We start from the raw sequence: 20,845 nt of genomic DNA, 5'->3' as shown, positions 1-20,845 counted from the left end.
ACTGCTGTAGGCCAGAAAGCCCACTGGGAGCATGGAAACACCAAAAAAGTGGAGTGGATTTAGCCATGCAAAATAGTTATTTATATACATATCAATTATTGGTAACCTCAATACCTGATTGCAAGACTCAATGTGGCTGTATACTGTCATCAGCAACAAAGTTTCATAAGAGAGCAAATAATCAGGACAGATATTATTGTGCAATGGATATTGACAGGTTACAACAGGTGCAACAGTCAGGGGTCCCAAAGGGGCCTTTAGCTTGGTCTCTTGCACCACTGTTATGTAGATGGATCTAGTTGTAGTTCTAGATAAACTTGGCTGTAGCAAGAAATGCCAGTCTCCAGCAGAAAGGGCAAACAAGGTTTAGAGCTGTACTAAAAAGGGCAAAAATTACGGGGAGGAGAGGGTCATTTTTTACTGACAAGGCTCCATCTAGTGCAGAAATTGTAAATTTTAGAATTAGAGTGAGTCCAATTTAGGGCAACTAAGCTGATAAAGAATATGTAAATTCTCATTAATATAAAAAAAAGATTGGCCAAATGGGGTTGTTTATAATAAGGCTAATGCCATACGAGGACTGGTCTCAGGCTACGTAAGAAAGCAGGCCAAGAATCAGCCCCTATGCTGGCATCGGGAGCCACTGCATTGGCCTGGGTGCAGGCTAGGTAGTAGGCTGCTGCCAGTTTAGGGGCTGATTCATGGCCTGCATCTTTAAGGACAACATTCAGCCCCATGACAGACGTACCCACTGCAATCTAGTCATAGCAGGAGTGCAGGTTAGGTTTTTGCTGGGTCCCTCACAGTGGCGTAACTAGATATTACTGGGCCCCACAGCAAATTATTTTTCAGGCCCCCAAAATTTTTAGCAGTTGACTTGTTTTACCAATATTTATTGAAACTGTATATGAATTAGGGCCTCGTGGGGTCCCTATACCTCCTGGGCCCCCCTGCAGGCGCAGTATCTGCTTCCTCTATAGTTACGCCCCTGGTCCCTCATCATTTTTTTTTAGCGAAGGGGGGCTGGCATTGAGTTGTTACTTACTACCCTATTTTTTTTTAGTGAAGGCAGTGCCCTAAATCTATTATTAGAGGCTTCCGCTTGTGCCTTACCCAGGATAAGTCTCGGGCTGGAAATCTGTGGATTCTGGCAATTGCCAGAGGGACTGCAGTGAGATGCCATAAACAGTCACTATTTATTGGGACTATGGTGGGTTTGGGCCTCTGTGTACTTGAAATGTCAGGGCCTAATTTGAATCTCAGTCCAGACCTGCCCAGAATCCCCCCATCAGCCTTCTGAGCTGCAGGGAATATCTATAGAGTATATCCTATTGACCCATAAGTGGCTTGTCGGGTCAGTGTAAGTCAATCAAAAGCAGTATGACATACCCACAGGTCCTGTAATTAGTTGAATGGCACTTTTCACTTTATGAAAGCCATGCACCCTTCAAGTACATGCTTGTGTTTCCAATCAGGCCCATTTAAGGGATTTAATAAGTCACTGTCCTTATTTTCCTTTTTGTCCCCTGCTTGCAGAAACAGGATCTGGCCGTTCCCCAATGTAACAGTGAACCTTTTCACTGGGCATCTGCTTTCTCTTACTATTCCTCACCAGTCCCTCCACAAGGCCAGGAAGTTCTTTTGTGTTGCACAATTACCCAAGCACTGTTGTCCAACAATTTCAAGGCTCTTTTAAGGTACAATTCATCTTACTGTGAGGCTGAATACACCATGTTCCTTCAGCAGCACTGAATGTATTAGTGTCTCATTGATTGGAGTCTGCTGAATCCATTTTGGTGTACAGACCTTGCTTCAGCTGTATGACCTGTCTCACCAGACTACATGAGGCTCTGCCTACTGTAGGGCCGATCTCCTAAATAGATGCTGTTCAGAACTGTGTATACTGTAATTACTCATGCAGCAGGGGTCTGATGTGCAGTGTTGTGTATACTTTAAGCACTTATAAAGTGGGGCTTGTCTCTAGATTAGGACTGAATAGATTTCCTAACTTAATCTGATGTACAGTGCTGTGGATATTGTGAGTTCACACAAAGTGTGGTTTATTTAATTTGGTGGTCTGCTGTACAGTACTGTTCTCCCAATAGGATGTATACGCTTAGCTCTGATACAATAGAATATATCTTATTACTAGATCTGATGTCTGATGCCCAGCACTGTATTGCACTGATATACAGTACGATGTAGCATTTAAGCAGTCGTGTTGACTTTGTGGCCACAATTGGGGCTGGGATGGAAGCAAGGGTGCAGCACCCAGGGCAGTGAGCAAGTCTGGGTCAGCAGGCCCACTGGGTTTTTTCCTGGTGTCCCGCTGGCCTAGTCCGACCCTGTTGATAAATCTGGAACAAGTGACATCAGCAGCAATTTTTTAAACAAGGGCAGCTACAGTTGGGGAAAATGCTGCATTATGGGTGAAACCATGAAGAATTGAGCTGGCATATTGAACTTTGCACACAGTGTTTCCTTAGTAAATAGGCTTATTTCTATTTCCACCATTGCTTGGGTTTCCTTCCAGGCTATAAACATACTGGTAGGCTAAAGTTGACAATAGCATGTGTATCTGTTATACAGTCAAATACAAGAGTCCTCTGCACTCAACCCATTATCAATATATTTAAGACAGCGACATTTTGTGCATACTGCTACTAAAAAATGCCTTACCCTTTAAACAAAACAGAGATTGTTTGTCCATATATTGCAATATATTTAAGCTGGCCAACTACATCAAAGTCATCCCATATCTGGCCAGTCCTATGCTCAATTTTATCTGATTCATTAAGAATTCTATTGCTTCATTATACATTTTACAAAAGAACTAGGTTTTACCTGCAACTTACTTGCTGCTTTCAAAGTAAAACTCCCAAACTTGGCTGCCCTTTTATTAGACACCAGTGGGATCACCTGACTATAGCTGGGAAGGGTGGGAGCTACAACATGGAGCTGGTCACTGCTCCTGTATAACTATAACAAACAAGGGAAAGTTGTGCTCACCACTAATTTTTAAAACCATTAGGCGGGGGTAGTTCCCACCCTTCCCAGCTATAGTCAGGTGATCCCACTGGTGTCTAATAAAAGGAAAAAACAGCGTTCAACGGACATTGATTACAGGTAATGCTAGAATGCACATAAAAAATAAAACAAGTTAGGGACCGCCATTAGGGGTTTACCTTGACGTGGTATGGTGGCTTATCAATTTTATGATCATAACTTTGTAACAAAACAACCCCTGTTTTGGGTACATATGCATTAGCATTTATTATACTTATATATATACTTTAAAGCCTTTAGAGTGCTCCCACAACCCCCCTGTTTTGATATTATATATATATATATATATATAGTAAATATAAAATAATAAAGAACAAATGTACTGCACGGGGTGCTACATCAAGCCACAAGGGAATTCTCTACATTGGGAATAAAGATGTTCCTCTAATTGGTTAAAGACAAGAGCTTAATTAATATTTTTTATATATATATATTTAGAGAATTTTCCAAAAATAAAAAGACAGTTTTAGGTTGATGGTTGCAACCATTACGAAATGAGCTAGATATGGCACACTGGCCCATATTTCTAAATCAGTCCTCTGCTCTAACTGATTGCTGCTGATTTAACTGCCTGAGTGGTTTTTCTAGTAAAAATGTTCTCCCGTCCCCACAAGAGCCGTCCTTAAACCGATAAACAGGGGAGAGTTAAGGTGGGACTTTATATCTGCTCTGGCAGAAAAGGCACCGCTGTACCAACTCAAATCTAAAAAGCTTTCCAAACGTGTGCTGGAACTGCCCTTAATCATAGAGCATGTAAAAGTTGTGTTTCTCAAATGTGTTAAACCATTTCCCCTTGAGTGGTTAGTGCTATGCATTTCATTCCTTGCTATCAAATAAATTCAAACCTAAGCTGACACAGTGTGGTTCCTATTTATGGCATGGGTGCAGCCTTTAGACCTGCCGTGAGGACTTGCTACACACTGCCGGGACACTTTGTACCTATCTTATATTGATGAGTATAGAGTATGTTGATATTTTCATGGATTTATTTATGGCAGCTCGAGGTCTTTGGCTGAAGAAAATGCACACAGTCAGCTGAAAATCTCATTTACTATTATTTGGTGGAAAGTTCACAGTGGGAGAAAGCTGTTTAGTGCACATGCTCATGTTGCCTTTTGTCACCCGCCAATGTGCCATTTTGAACTCTGAACAGTGATCTTCTTCTCCTTGATTAGAGGAGTATCTAAAGAATAGAGCAAACTCCTGACTTTTCACCGCTGTTCCCACCTCCGCCTGTTGCTTCCCTGGATGGATCATTGAGCTCATCAAACAGTCCTGTGTCTATGATCTCCTTTTGCCAACTGATGGGTATTGCCCCAGTTGCAAACCTTTTGAAGAACTTAGAGTCTTTGTCATCAAATTCGATTCCTTTGACCTCAGAGAAGTCAGCAATATCTGAGATGTCTTTGGCGTAGACCACAGAAGGGTCTGGTACAAATGGGGGGTCCACCATCCCTGCCTCAAGCCTTTGAAAGTTGATAGATTTGAAGAAGGCATGTTTCCTTGGGTCATCATCATTGGTCCTGTAAGATAGAGGCCACCACAGGTCAGAGTATCACAAACTAATTGGAGAATTCTTTGTGGTGACTTCTCTGGCCTAACCTATAATCAGCTAATTTATTGACTCAGAAGGGCATCATATCAGTCTTATCAACGAACAATAAAGCTAGGCTTATGTGACTTTACACACTCTGAATTGGTCAAGCAGTTTGGTGAATTTACTGAAGAACTACCTGGGCATGTATGACACTTGGGGAGTGGTCTTAATAGATCACCCTACAATATAATTGGATCTATCTGTCAAAAATAAAAATATCAACAATCAGGGAGGCCTATGCCCCTACCTGAGACACCAGTGCTGCCCCTCAGGCCCCTATGCTCCTGTACTCTAATGACTTTGCTCCATGGAACTGCACTTAGGCTGTAGTTGTACCTGTCAGTGCAGCTACATGCAAAACGGTGGTGGTGAGAAACAGAGCTAACTCTTCAGGGTATATTTATCAAAGAGTGAAGTTAGAGATCACACAGCCCACTAGAGTGAAATTCTGCCACTCTCCATTCATTTCTATGGGATTTTTAAGAGTATTTATCAGTGGGTGAAAGTTCATCCTTTGATAAATACGCCTTTCAAAATCCCATAGAAATGAATGGAGAGAGTGGTGGAATTTCATTCTAGTGGACTGTGGTGATCTCTAACTTCAGTCTTTGATAAATATACCCCTTCGTGTGACTTTGGCCTAAGAGAAACAATACATGATAAGAATGCATCTATAACATACTAAAAGGTCATTTAAAGGCGAAAGTCCCCTTTAAACAAATACAGATCTTAATTTTGATAAATGACAGAAGGCCAAAGGGTATTCAGTACTTTACACTTCAGTAGCACAGAAATCAATACTCACAGTACAGCTGTGCCCTTACCTCTGGGCATTATAACTGCATTCTTCCAGGAGCGTTTGTACATTTTATCACATGCAGTTACATAAACAGGAGTTCTAATTTCATTCCCTTTAATGGAGGGGTGGGGACTTGATAGTCCATTCTATGCAGCCTGTATTATATCACCCCCAGAGATGTCAACCTTGCCACTTGATTTTTGTTGATTTCCTGTTCTGTCCAGACCCTCATGCTGTCTGGCTTCATTCATGGTGTCCCTTAACCCAAAGCCTTCTTCACAGTACCCCACTATCTCCCAGGTTAGGGCAGAGACACTGACGCATACTGCCCCCCTTCCACTCAGCCACTACTTTTGGGAATTAAATGCTTATTATTCTCCCAGGAAACATTAAGATCCTGATTTATAGATAAACATGACCTTGTTGGGTCATTCCTGAGAAGGAGGCATAACCCAGATGCACGGGAAGGTGCGGGGCAGAGGAGGGGGAACAACTGTTGTTGTACTATGAGATCACTGAAAGAGAAAGAGTAAGGGGACATCTTAACCAGATTACAAATCCAAAATACAGAGGTTAGAGTAATGTAACCAGACGTTTTGATGAATGCACTAATAGGGATATGAGTCAATTCTCAGGGAAAGTTAAATTGGGTTTGAGAAGAGGGGATCTGTTGAGCTTGCTGTTTAGGAGAGAAGCATTCTTGAATTTTTATCTACACGAATACCACTTGGATTCAATTATGCTTTTGATGTAACCTGCTTTATTAAATAGGAAACTATGCATTTTTATGACTTTAAAAGTAATTTAATTTTCAATCTGAAAATGTTACTATATGTAGCCACTTTGAGATATATAATATGGTTCACTATGTATCACTGATTTTTTATATATGGTTGAATGCACTGTTTTATACACAATTTTTTACTATTTATGATGAATATTTATGATGATTGTAAAATGAAGGCTAAACTACACATTGAATAAGATGGTCACTAATTAATTACTTAATTGATTGACATTGATAGTGAGCACTGAATGGCCGATTCAAGCACATTTGGGTATTTAACACTTGTTGGAATTGAGTTGTATCATCCTTGAGAAAGGTCCTAATGAGGACCGAAACATTGGACCTTGATATAACAAAATAAAAGGTGAAAATTTATACTACTCCCTTTATATATATATAAAAAACAAGGGAAAGTTGTGCTCACCACTAGTTTTTAAAATCATTAGGCGGGGGTGCAATGAGGCTGTGACCACAAAATACATATAGACAAATACAAGATTCCTCTGCACTCAACCCATTATCAATATATTTAAGACAGAGACATTTTGTGCATACTGCTACTAAAAAATGACTTACCCTTTAAACAAAACAGAGATTGTTTGTCCATATATTGCAATATATTTAAGCTGGCCAACTACGTCAAAGTCATCCCATATCTGGCCAGTCCTACGCTCAATTTTCATCTGATTCATTAAGAATTCTATTGCTTCATTATACATTTTACAAAGGGACTAAGTTTTACCTGCAACTTACTAGCTGCTTTCAAAGTAAAACTCCCAAACTTGGCTGCCCTTTTATTAGACACCAGTGGGATCACCTGACTATTTGTCTATATGTATTTTGTGGTCACACCCTCATTGCACCCTCGCCTAATGATTTTAAAAACTAGTGGTGAGCACAACTTTCCCTTGTTTGTTATAGTTTATACAGGAGCAGTGACCAGCTCCATGTTGTAGCTCCCACCCTCTACAACTATAGTCAGGTGGTCCCACTGGTGTCTAATAAAAGGGCAGCCAAGTTTGGGAGTTTTACTTTGAAAGCAGCTAGTAAGTTGCAGGTAAAACATATTCGTCCCTTTTATAAAATGTATAATGAAACCACAGAATTCTTAATGAATCAGATGAAAATTGAGCATAGGACTGGCCAGATATGGGATGACTTTGACGTAGTTGGCCAGTTTAAATATATTGCAATATATGGACAAACAATCCCTGTTTTGTTTAAAGGGTAAGGCATTTTTCAGTAGCAGTATGCACAAAATGTCTCTGTCTTAAATATATTGATAATGGGTTGAGTGCAGAGGAATCTTGTATTTGTGTGTGTATATATATATATACAGACCTGCAGTATGTATAAGTATAATTGTATTGCCCCATGAAGTTGCCCTGATGGGGCACCTGGGAAACTAAGAACATGTCTAGCCCCAAATAAAATTTCAAAATCAAATATATAAAACACATTCCTGTGACAGAATCCCTTTAAGTTTGAATTGATTGTTAGGGGGTTTGGGTTTTTTAAATACCGTGTATACAGTTTTTGAGGCTCCTTACTGCCTATGACTAAGTGCCATGTAGGGATAAAACATGCAAGGCTGTGTGTTTGTATATTTTAAATTATGTTACAATAAATATTTTTGTTATTTTTACATTTTGGAGCATGGCATGGAATTGTATTTTTGCATTATGGAAAACTATTGATACTGGGGCTTTATCTTCGCTCATGTGCTTATTTACTATAGCGCATAATAGCTGTCTCTTTTTTCTAACAATTTGAGAGAGAACAATTGTCCCAGTGGCATGACCAGAAGTTACTTGGAACCACAGCAAACTCTTTTTAGGGCACTGCAAATCTTGTAGGAAGATGATCTGATTGGAAAGCCTATACTGAAATTGTGTATCAGCTACAGTATTTGAGCATTTCTGATTAGAGATAGGTGTGCCTCTCACAGTATAGGGGTAATTTATTAAGTGCAGGTAGGGTAAAAATTATGCTTGATGCCAATGTTATTAATAGGAAAAACCGGCAAGAATAGAGGAAGGCTGGTATTTTTTTTTTCAGAAAATGTGGCAACCCGAAGTGCAGGGCAGGGTGCAAAGTGCAAAAAACTGGGTGCAAATAGCTTTGGTTTTTGCACTTATTGCACTGGACAACAAACGGGAAAAAAATGTAGGGCACACTTCCTCATAAAGTAAGATAAAAATCACGGTTTATTAATACATTAAAAAAACACAGGTGGCTGCTGTGGAATGGACTGCTAACGCATTTCGGAAACACCCTTTAATCATGGGGTCTTATGCCTTGCCCTTTTCTAAATTTTTGCAGGTCTCTGTGCTCTAACAGTTACCTTTTCCATCCCTTAGTGCTCTACATAGGGGGTCACGGTAAACGATCCCTTATATCTGCTTTTTTTCCATAGGAATCTAATGGAGGCAGCGACAGACAAATAGGGGTGTTTTAACTACCACTAATGTGGCTAATGCTAATTAGGGAAAATGAAGATAAGTGATACATCTGTGCTGTATTTACAGACCTAGCCTATGCAAGCCCTCTGCCAATCAAGCAAAATACATCCACAAAATTAGTTTTTTTTTTATTTTTTATTAATATGGCTTTGGCTATGTTAAAAGAATGGCTATATTGAACGAAAGATCACAGTTAACAAAATGCTTACAATGAATTAACCTTAAATAACTATATACAGGTATGGGACCTCAAGGCATACCTTAAGTCTATTATAAAATCATTTAAACATTAAATTAACCCAATAGGCTGGTTTTGCATCCAATTAGGGTTAATTATATTTTAGTTAAGATCAAGTACAAGGTACTGTTTTATTATTACAGAGAAAAAAAAATAATTTTTAAAAATTTGCATTATTTCGGTTAAATGGAGTCTATGGGAGATGGCCATTCCGTAATTCGGAGCTTTGTGGATAATGAGTTTCCGGAAAAAGGATTCCATACCTGTATTTAAATGTGCCAGCTATGATAGTGCAGAACCAGAGGAGCAGGTTATTCAGCTGTTAAGGAGTGATAACTATGATTTTTATATTGTAACCCCATTGGATTCCCATTGCAAAATATAAAATGTGTTAAGACAGATGCAAGGATTGATTCCGTATAAATGGAAGAGTTGCACTAAAAGCAGCTGGAATAAGGAGCTGACGGATGTGCTTTACCAATGCCACTCCAAAGATATAGTCCCTCTGCAAAGAACCAAATGGGATTTTTCTCTGCAGCCTTTATAAACTGCACCATAAGAAAAATTATGTCATGTCGAATCACAACCGGGTTGCACAGTGCCATCTGCTGGAAAGAGTACATCTGCAAATGTTGGTTCAAATGGTTTTGCAGTAGTGGAAATTGAAAAAGATTTCTGCTTAGAATAATCCATACAACCAAACAGAAGCTTGTAAATCCAAATAATATAGGGCTCTTTTTGGCTTTATGGATTATAAAAAAATTGTTACTACTATAAATCCTAACAAAAGTAAATGTGGTATGGCTAAATAAATCAGTTATACACAGGGTCGAACTAGGCCGGCAGGACACCAGGAATAAACCCAGTTTGTTGGCCTCAACAACCCAGGCCCACTTCTCTCTCTGATCGGGATTTTCGGCGCTCTTCCCCCACCCCGAGGCAACTGCAAGTAGAGGTACGCATCGTGTAGTGTAGCTGAGGGGTGGCAGGCCCAGACTAAGAATCTGTGAGTTTTGGCAAATGCCGGAGGGGCTGCTGTAAGATGCCATAGACTGTGGGCTGTTGGGGGACTGGTTGGGCCTCCATGTACATGCCAGGACCTATTTTGACTCCCACTCCAGACCTGAGGGGTAGTTTAGGCTTGCAGTGAGTTTAACAACTGGGGTGTGGACCTGAGGTGACAGAATCTGAACCCTAATTTGCATATGCAAATTAGGGGTGGGAAGGGGAAAACATTTTTTACTTCCTTGTTTTCTGACCAAAACGTGATTTCCCTCCCCTGCCCCTAATTTGCATATGCAAATTAGGATTCGGTTCAGCCGGGCAGAAGGATTCAGGCGAATCCGAATCCCGCTGAAAAAGGTCGAATCCTGGATTCGGTCCATCCCTAGTAATAAAGTTAAAAAGCTAGTTTTTACTTAACATTAATTTAAAAGAATAGGCATACAGACCAACTGGTATTCTGCCTACCAAGGCAGTAAAGCATATCAATCAACCAGCAGTTGATATTCACCAGTCTACATCAGTTAAAATAATGAAAGCAAATTTCTTATTGGTTACTAGAGCTGCTAATGGAGTGGCGCATTCCTAGAAGGGACAAGCATTCCTTAAAAGTGCGACAGAGGAGAACAGATGTAAAAACAGATTGTCACAGTGGGTCAGTGACCCTAGAAACAATAAAGCGAATGAAACCCAAGGCTGGATTAGCATTGTTATTATTATTATTATTGTTATTATTATTATTATTACACTTATCTGTTCAGATACTCTCCTAGTCATCTTTCTATGAGCCAGTCAAGCCACCCCTGATTGCTATGGTCAGTGATACTAAAAAACAGATGACAGTTTAGGGTACAGAACAAAAATTAACAAAAAAAAAAGGAAGAAAAACTGCAAGGGCAAGGTGCTTTATTAAAGCTAAATGCTAATAAAGGCAAAGCAAACCACATTACATTATTGTAAGAGCCTCCGTATGTAAGTATGAGTTGTATGTAAGTCAGGTGTATGTAATTCGAGGACTATCTGTATTTTCAATTGCTTGGGTACAGTTTAACATAGATTTTGGTGGAATGTAAGAAAAGGTGCAATGTTTGCCCAGGAGTTGTCACCCACACCAACCAAAAAAGTCTACTTGCTTATTGGTTGATATAGGCGATCTCTAGAGCACTAGTAAACTTGCCTGCTTTTATATTATGCCTCAGTGTTAGGTCATGGCTGACTGTCTTCTGCCCACCATGTTAGCCTGAGGCCCATTGGTCTGAGATGTGCACAGTAATTCTAGGTTCCATGAAAGGAGGTCATTGAAGAATGAAGAAGTGAAAGAAGATGATGGCTTTGTGGTGCTCGCACAGATGCACCCTAGGCCGTAGTGATGTGCGGGCCGGCTCAAACCTTTTGGGTGGCTTGGGGCTGACTTTGGCACACAGTTTGCGGGTGCCGGTTGAGTTCTTTTTTTCCCCACAACCTAACTGTGCTGGTTTCTGCTTCCCACATCCACTATTTATTGGTGTGATGTCAGCAATGGGCCGGTTGGGGGCGGGTCTATAAATAGAAGTGCCAGTAGTGCTTGGGTCGGTGTGGGTTGGTTTAAAGCCAACTACTACACTGACACAGCTTGTGGCAGGAGTCATCATTCCTCTACCTTATTTGTAATCCCATTCATAATGGCACTGGATTAAACTACACTAAAGTTATTTCTGTTTACTTTAAATTACACATTTAGACACTTTCTGAACCTTGTTGCTCTTCTTCAACTATCACTGCATATTTACTCTACTGTGCTATATAATTCTATAAGGCTACGGCACAAGTCATTTTGATTACCAGTGCATGTAAAACACTAGGAGTCCCTAAAGATTGACACCTACTGATCCCTAACAGAAAACAACCCTTGGTCCGAAATTGTTGGGCCACAAAATCAACTGGGTAGCTGTAGGCAGCAGTTAAAGTACAAGCTGAGAAAATATTTCATGTGCCTACCTAGCACTTTTGATAATTCCATACTACGGTGGTTAATGCAACCAACTGAAAGCCTAGGCCCTAGGCCTTGTTTACACTGGGACATTGGCTCCCGCTGTCTGCATTAAACATCTGGTGCAAGGTCTATAGAGCAATTGACTCAAGGAAGTCCTGTACTGACATAGTATCCCTTGGTGCTTCACAACTTGCATATCTAAGGGACACCCATGTACTGCCCCCGTCCCTCATGAATACATGTTGCCTAATGCAGGCAGAGCTATATTCATGTGAAAGGCACAGGTTTTTGGAAGGTGAGCCAGTAACATCTTCATAGAAGCTTGGGAGGGCAGCTGAATGAATGAAATTAATGAAAATACTGTTACACTGAGATCCTAATATTTGCATTAGGCAAATCCATAGAGGAAAATAAACAAATGAATATGCCGAGGCTCCTTAGTTCAAACTGTATTGAGTTTTATGTTAATTACACTATAAATAAGTGCACCTCTCACCTGCTTCCCAGCCTGTTTTGTGGTTTCTTGGCTAGGAAAAGCCTGCAGATGTCCTTCGCCTCTTCTGTGAAGACCGGGTGCTGGAAGACAACTTCATCTTCTATAGTTTTCCTTTTCACCTCTTCCTTGGAGGTCTTTTCCTTTGGATCTCTGAAGGGGGTGTGGCCTGCAATCATCTCATATATGCTACATCCCATGGCAAACCAGTCTACAGGGTAGGAATAATCCACATCCGTTAGGATTTCAGGAGCCATGTAGCCATTAGTTCCAGCCTGTTTCCCAAGAAAACAAAGAAAACAGCAATGATTGAATCTGACAAAATAAGTTATCTGATGCACCATGCTCTTCTTTTTTGGGTTTGGCCTAATCCCGGGGTTTGGATCTGGGCAAATTAACAAAACTCGAAGTGGAAAAGGCCTATGTGAGCAGAGAACATTATATAAGATACTGTAAGTCCTACTCATTGTATTGTAACTCAATGAGGAGTCGCAGTGGGACTTGGATTTTTACTAATGAGTGCCATTCTCATATGTACCAGAGAGCTGTTATCTGGTTAACTTCCCATTGTTCTGCTGATGGGCTGCTGGGAGGAAAGGGAGAGGGGTGGTATGACTACAACGTGACCTCAAATGACTGAAGGCACCTGGGAAACTAACAACATGTCTAGCCCCACGTCAAAATTAAATATGTTTTCCTGTAAAAGAATCCCTTTAAAATAATGAAGGGAATACATATTACATATTAAAGACATGATTCTTTTTGCTAACTGGATAAAGGTTTCTGATACAGACACTGGTCATGAAATCCTCCTTCCAAGGAAAGGAAAGTATAAAAATAACATTCTCAACAGCTAAATTAGCAAAACTTTTCCAGATGTATTATTCCAAAAAGTATTTTAGAACAGAAACAAGCAAGTCCCATTCCTATATTAGCTTATCCAAAGCCTGGCCTTCCACTCTTAATAACCAGGCTACTGCCTTCAGCTTCAGAATTCAGAAATGTTCCCTATATGACTGATCTTTCATAAAAGGAAAATAATCTCCCTGATGTTTTCTAGATACCTAGGAAAGTCTCCTTAGCCAGAGCCAAAACCATCAGTGCTTTCTACCAAGTCTCCAGCATGAGGAGTCAGAGGGATTGCATATTAACATCCTATAGAAAAAGGAAAGAATACAACAAAACAGAAGAGTTTTAGCTGAAAAAAAAACACTTTCTGGAAGGCCCAGACTGGGGGCACTTTTTGGTGCACATTGCAACTGCATTTGTTCCATTGTCTTTCATAATCCTGACTTGCTTTAGTTTGGAATGGGGGAGAAAGGTCTCTTCCACTCAATTACATATCATTCTTAGGGAAATTCATGAAATTAAAAGTCCAAGAAACTTCAGTTAAAACCCAATTTCCTTGGGTATAGATATTAGTGAATATTAGCTCACATGCTGGAGTCCTCTAGTGACCAAATAGAGATACAACAACAATCAATAAAGAAAAACCTCCCAAAGCATGCTGTAAAGTCATGGGAAAATGATTTTTTTTTCCAAAATGAATCAGTTAATAGTGCTGCTCCAGCAGAATTCTGCACTGAAATCCATTTCTCAAAAGAGCAAAAAGATTTTTTTTATATTCAATTTTGAAATCTGACATGGGGCTAGACATATTGTCAGTTTCCCAGCTGCCCCCAGTCATGTGACTTGTGCTCTGATAAACTTCAATCACTCTTTACTGCTGTACTGCAAGTTGGAGTGTTATCACCTCCTCCCTCCCCCCGCCCAGCAGCCAAACAAAAGAACAATGGGAAGGTAACCAGATAGCAGCTCCCTAACACAAGATAACAGCTGCCTGGTAGATCTAAGAACAACAATCAATAGTAAAAACCCATGTCCCACTGAGACACATTCCGTTACATTGAGATGGAAAAACAGCAGCCTGCCAGAAAGCATTATTCTCCTAAAGTGCAGGCACAAGTCACATGACCAGGGGCAGCTGGGAAATTGACAAAATGTCTAGCCCCATCTCAGATTTCAAAATTGAATGTAAAAAAATCTGTTTGCTTTTTTGAGAAATGGATTTCAGTGCAGAATTCTGCTGGAGTAGCACTATTAACTGATGCGTTTTGAAAAAAACATGTTTTCTGATGACAGGATCCCTTTAAAAAATACAAAGTTTATTACATGTTATAAAATATCAACAAAGTCCCCCATGGAGCCTAAAGAAGAAACTTCAGTTCAGTCAAGAAACTTCAGTTGCCTGAAACCCCTTTTCTGTGACCACCTGTCTGCTTAACCACTAGTTAAGAGCAAAGCCTGTTGTCATTCACTGGAGACAGATACGTTGTGATTTCTTTGCTGTCTAAATGGGTTTGAATTAAGAAGCTCTTCTCTCCTAAATCTAAGCTGTTCCGATCAGAACCTGATGAGTCTGACCATAGTGCATGTGCTGGTTGTGTGAATATGGTATGGAAAGCTCCACGGGGGCAAGGACTGATGTGAATGATGAAAAAAATCTTTGTAAGGAACTGCATAACATGTCTCAGCTCAATCGCAGGAGATTCTGTGTGAGCGATGTTATGCCAAGAAAAGAAGAATGATACCCCTCAACTGCAAACTTCAGATATCTTTAAATATCCAGAATACCTGCTTCTATCCTAATGATCTCAGATAAAGAATCAACAGATCATGATGGATTTTATTTTGGATAAGTATAAAAGAAATGAACACATGAAAATTCTACTTATTAAAACTACCATCAGAGGCCTCCAGATTAATACTTATCCTTAAATAGATACAGGTATGGGATCTGTTATTCAGAAACCCGTTATCCAGAAAGCTCCATATTACAGAAAGGCTGTCTCCCATAGACTCCATTTTATCCAAATAATCCACTTTTTAAAAAAAAAATTTAGCTTGTACTTGATCCCAACTAGGATGCAATTAATCCTTATCGGAAGCAAAACCAGCCTATTGAGTTTATTTAATGTTCACATGATTTTGTGTGAAGATCCAAATTATGGAAATATCTGAAAAACCCCAGGTCCTGAGCATTCTGGATAACAGGTCCCATACCTGTATAACTTTCTTAATTTTAAAATCAAATCAAATTAGATCTTCTGTTTGTGACTTACTATGCAAAAATCTCTATTGGCCAATCATTTGCAGACTCATTTGCTACTAAAAATCACTATCAATTTAGCAGGTTTCCATGATACATTTTGCCCAGTCCCTTGATGAAAAGGTTGGGCTGTGCTGGTATTTTATGCCAATGTGATCACTCAGTGATTCCACAAATTCCTGGAAGTATAAGGCATGAAACCTACACCATGAATAGGGTAACTGGTTAAAATACTAATCACATTCATTACATAAACTCACAGCTTAGTCTTGTCTTCAAATGGTTAATTGGTAAAATCCCCTTACCATCTGTCTTTAAAATTAAATAGCCACATAAGGTCTTTAGCAGATACAAATCCCCAAGATTTAAGACTTCTTTTTATAATGCAAAAAGAAATTACTCTGGCTCCTCTCTACACACAAAGATATGAGCTGCACACACAATGTGGTACCTACCCTCTGGGTTATGGGTTTGCCTTCTTTGACTTTAACTGCCAGCCCCAAGTCAGAAAGCCGACAGTTGCCATTGTCATCCAAGAGAACGTTTTCTGGTTTCATGTCCCTGTAGAGAATCTTCAGCGAGTGAAGGTGCAGAATCCCACAGCAGATCTGAGCGCTGTAGAAAATAACCCTCTTTATCTCAATTCCCTTTTCTCCAATATTGTAGATATGAAACTTGAGGTCTCCTCCATTCATGAGGCTCATTACCAGGCACAAGTGGGTTTTGGTCTCATAGGCATAGGCCAAGCTGACTATGAAAGGGCTGTGGACCTTTTCAAGGATCTCCTTCTCCAGTAAGGCCATTTTTTCTCCATTCTTTTTCTTGAGTCGTTTTTTGTCCAGCTTTTTACACGCATACATTTGACCAGTGTTCTTCACCTGGATGGCGCACACCTATGATCACAAATTGTATTTCATTAAATAGCTTGCATTTGACTTAATCCATTAACCAACAGAATGTTATACTATACATAGCCTGGCACATCATCATAATGAATAGTCTTGGCCATTCACAAATAGACCCACTCATTGGTTGAGGTCCCCAAAGGAGTTTTGGCCAACCAAGTGCTGGGCCACATCAGGATGATCCAACCGACTAGCCCCCAGGTTTATAAAGACCCATTGAGAGAGGACCACATCAACATTCCACTGCAGACCTTGCCCAACAAGATTTCTCAAACAGCAATTATTGCTCCACCTTTAATCTTATCGACCTTTGAACTATATTTCAAAGAGTATATTGGAAAGCCAAATCTCTCCCTTCAGGCCAAGCCCCCATAGGGGGACCAGTCGACAGTTTATGAACAACAGGTGGTATTTCAGGCTCACGAGGAAAACTTTGGGCGACTTCGGAAATCAAAGCGCCGCAAGTGCATTGCCGCAGGTGGATCTTTAATAATCTATAATACTTTGGTGGAGGCCCCACATTAATCTGACTCTGTCACTTGATCCCATAGTCAGTATTATCAATATATCGGTAGGTTGGACATTTGCAGTTGAAAGTGAATAAAAATATCAGTGTAGCCCCCTTGGAATAAATACAACAAGGAGTGAACACATTTTTGCAAATTGGAGTTCCAGCAGAACTTTATTGCTGCTTAGTCTAGACATGATCAAGATAGAAGCAAGGGCAGGAATGACGTGTTCTGAGAAGATCCCTGTTGAACTATTACACAAATACATGGCAGGATTACTTCATAAAAGGGTTTTGCATTTTAGAAGCAGCGTCCAAAAACACATTTATATTGGATATGGCGCTAGAGCATTTTGTATCAGTTCTATTGAGTGCTGTCAGATCTACAGTACAGTAACAGCAGGTAGCACATAAGTGTGCCCTTAGCTGCAGCATCTGGTGGCTTGTAAAGCCTCTTTGGACACGTGCCTACTTATCTGGCCTTCTGTCCTGTACTTGAGTGAGAACCTTTGTGCACTATGCGTAATCTCAAGCATCTTAGCAGGAGCTTTGTCAACTGTCAAGAATAAGAACATCACTTCAGTCTTCTTATCAGTTATTTGACAAGTTTCTATTGCATTATTCTGTAAGGTCAATGACACACAGTGCTATTTGCCACCTGCATTCTTGTTTCCCGCATACCCCCTAAAGGTTTCGGTTGGAAAAGAGTAAGACAATAGTAACTCTGGGATAAAAGAACAGTTGAAGGTTTTCATTTAATGGCATTTGGGTATCTAGTTAGAGCAAAGTTAGGTTTGTCTATAAGATAGTGTTTGTGAGATCATTTATGGATCACACTAGCTTGTAATAATAATATATCTTCCCGTGGCACCAAAATCCACAAATAATCAAACAAAGAAAACCCTTGAACTTGAATATACTGTAACTGTATATATAATAGTTGATATACCTGCTCAGACATTACCCTTTCATAGTGCAAATGAAGTCCACATAAGTCCACATAGCAAAATATATAAATTTGCTTTCATATACTGGTGTCTCTGTGTATTTATCAATTATCTATACAGGTATGGGACCTGTTATCCAGAATGCTGGGATCTAGGGTTATCCAGATAAGGGGTCTTTCTGTAATTTGGAACTTTGTACCTTAAAGGAGACGGAAAGTCTTCTTCCACTTAGGGGTGTCAAATGTTAGGCACCCCCAAGTGATTGTATTGACTTACCCGAAACCCCGGCCGGTGCTCCTATCAGCAGAAAATTGCACCGGCCTGGGGCTATGCCAGTGAGCACCACGGAGCGATCCTCTTCCGTCTTCCTCTTTCTTTGCACAGTAGAGTGAAAAGCCGAACATTAAGTAAAAAGTCGTCTATTTCATTCTACTGCACATGCGTCTGCCCCGGAAAATTATAAGAAAGAAAAAGCCAGTGGTGCTAGCTGGAAGAACCCTGGGCCGGTGCAGTTTTCTGCTGATAGGAGCACCGGCCCGGGGTTTCAGGTAAACAAATACAATCACTTGGGGGTGCCTACAGCGCTGATTCTAATGAAGACGCCGCCTGAGGCGGCTCCTTAAATGCCGCCCCTCCCGTCACAGGAACACTAGTGCGGAGAGCGCAACTGTGCTCTCTCGCACTAGTACAGCCAAATTTCCTGTTTCAAAACCGGAAATTTGTCTCTTTAAAGTGACAGGAGTGGCTTTTTGCCGCCGCTGGAAACTTATCTGGCGCTGCCGCCTGAGGCGAGAGCCTCAGCTTGCCTCATTGGGGGAATGCACCTGGGTGCCTAACATTTGGCACCCCCAAGTGGAAGAAAACTTTCCTTTTCCTTTAAGTCTACTCATAATCATGTAAACATGAAATATATCCAATAGGCTGGTTTTGCCTGTAGTAAGGCTTAATTATATCTTAGTTTGGATCAAGTACAAGGTACTGTTTTATGTATATGTTTTAAAATGTTCAATTATTTGATTAAAATGGAGTCTATGGGAGACAACCTTCCCGTAATTCGGGACTTCTGGATAACTGGTTTCCGAATAATGTATCCAATACCTGTATCTGTCTCTAGCATCCTCTATAATTTGATCGGTTAGCATTTATTTTTGCGTGCCCCAACACAAAAAAGTATTTTACTGTTATATCTCAAAATAGATTCTAGCATGAGGAAGGATTAAAGAGAAGAGTAATGGAAGGGGCTGCATAAAGGAATGTCATGTACTAATAAGCGACAGACATATTCATTGCCCGCATCATATAAAAATAACTGTATGTCCATTTCCCAGTATTACATTAAACTGAGACCCTCCTATACTAATGCCTGTATATGAAAACATTGCCATAACAATGATCCAGCTTTAGTTACATGCAACATTCAGGATAGAAACAGGCATTCACCCCAAATCTTATTTCCAATTAGTCTTCATGCTGGACTTTCTGAAATATTCTAGAACATCGAGTAAGCCTTTGCTCCATAATTTCCCTTAACTGGGCTTCAGATTGGTCTATCTATCTCTATCTATCGATCTATCATGTATCTATCATGTATCTGTCTATCCATTCCTTTTCATTCTAATACTAGAATGTTACTTACTGACTACAAGAAGCACTTCATTAGTTTAGGTGTAAGTATACGGTATATTGTTCTAAAGCTACATTGCCATTCCAATGGAAAAGGACCACTGAAGGCTCAAATACTACAATGTACTAAAATGTGCACATACCTCACCAAATCCACCTTTTCCCAGAATCCTAAACTCATAGAAGTATTTTTGGTTAATTGGCTGTCTCTCAAATGCTTTCCACTGTAGGAAGCGGTCATAAAAGGGGCTATTCTGGAAGTCCTGGAATGGCGCATCCATGAGGAAAGCATTTCCTGCATCTTTAGCAAGCAGAATAAGTTCTGGCATGTCTTTGCTCTGGGCTTGTTGGATACGGCTTGAGAGGTCCTTTCCCAGAAAATTAAGACTTCCTTCAGCAGGCTCCTTGAACCTTCTGCTCACCAGCTTCTCCATGAGCTGCTCCTTGGCAGAGCCTTCTTCTAACTCCCATTCTTTCACTTCTTCCAGAAATTCCTCGGCCAGCTTATACTCTGACACTGTTCCCAGAAAGTCTCTGAAGAGCCTTTGGCCAATGGGCTGCTCCACACAGATACTTTGATAGTCCAAGGTAATTGTCTCTTTAATTTCCTTACGGGAGACATCAGTTGAGGGCAAAGACAAGCTTTTGCGCCTCTTTTGCAGCTCCTTGACATCCCCTTCACTGTTTTTCCTAGCCTGCAAATAGGCTGTGTTGGCTATAAGATTATCTAGTCCTCCCATGTCACACATGGCTGCACCAGGGACTTGGCTGGTGCAGCAAGAAATGTAAGTCTTAACGGACAGAGGTCACAAAACCAGTGACTTTTACCCTCTTGTTGTCTACTAGAGGCTGCCGTCTCTCCTCTCTTCAGGCACAGTGACAGAGAAACCACTTGCAGCTTTAGCATTAAATAGTACAGAGGGATTTTCATTAAGACCCTTCCCATGTACCATTTGCTGAAAGTGACTGGTAAGAGGTTTCTCTGCACTAAGGAGCTTTTGCTTTGCTATCTATAGCTGCCGATTACAAGCACCAGGTACAATGGAGGGAGCCACTAGCATATGGGCAGGTTATCGCAGGGACAGTGTTCCACGGCACTGAAATCTTTGTAAATTTGTTAGAACTTGTAATATACTGACTGTTAATCTGTCAGTTAATTATAGTATAAACACATCAAGTGTGTAAGGGTTAGACTGCCTGGCACCACAGTGTTTGGAGAGAATTACAAAATCAGTTGTATAATAATTGTAAGAATAATTGTTCTAATCCATTGTAGGCTGGGCTGGACATGATGGTTAAATAATGGCACTTCTTAAGTTCATTCACTGGTAGATGCT

General features: G+C 40.3%; 1 protein-coding gene across 1 annotated transcript; it reads right to left on the bottom strand.

Annotated features, from left to right (window-relative positions):
- Positions 1-4,040: 4,040 nt before the first annotated feature.
- On the bottom strand, positions 4,041-20,413 carry grk7.L (G protein-coupled receptor kinase 7 L homeolog). The gene is given in 4 exon segments (NM_001137579.1): positions 4,041-4,589; positions 12,420-12,691; positions 15,981-16,418; positions 19,652-20,413. Coding segments are annotated over 4 exon segments (1,656 nt in total). The 5' UTR covers positions 20,258-20,413; the 3' UTR covers positions 4,041-4,249.
- Between the last annotated feature and the right edge of the window lie 432 nt (positions 20,414-20,845).

This window comes from Xenopus laevis, chromosome 5L (assembly GCF_017654675.1).
Source record: "Xenopus laevis strain J_2021 chromosome 5L, Xenopus_laevis_v10.1, whole genome shotgun sequence".
NCBI classification, from domain to species: Eukaryota; Metazoa; Chordata; class Amphibia; order Anura; family Pipidae; genus Xenopus; species Xenopus laevis.
Note: the sequence above shows the minus strand (reverse complement) of the source record. Positions and strands in the feature narration are given on the sequence as shown.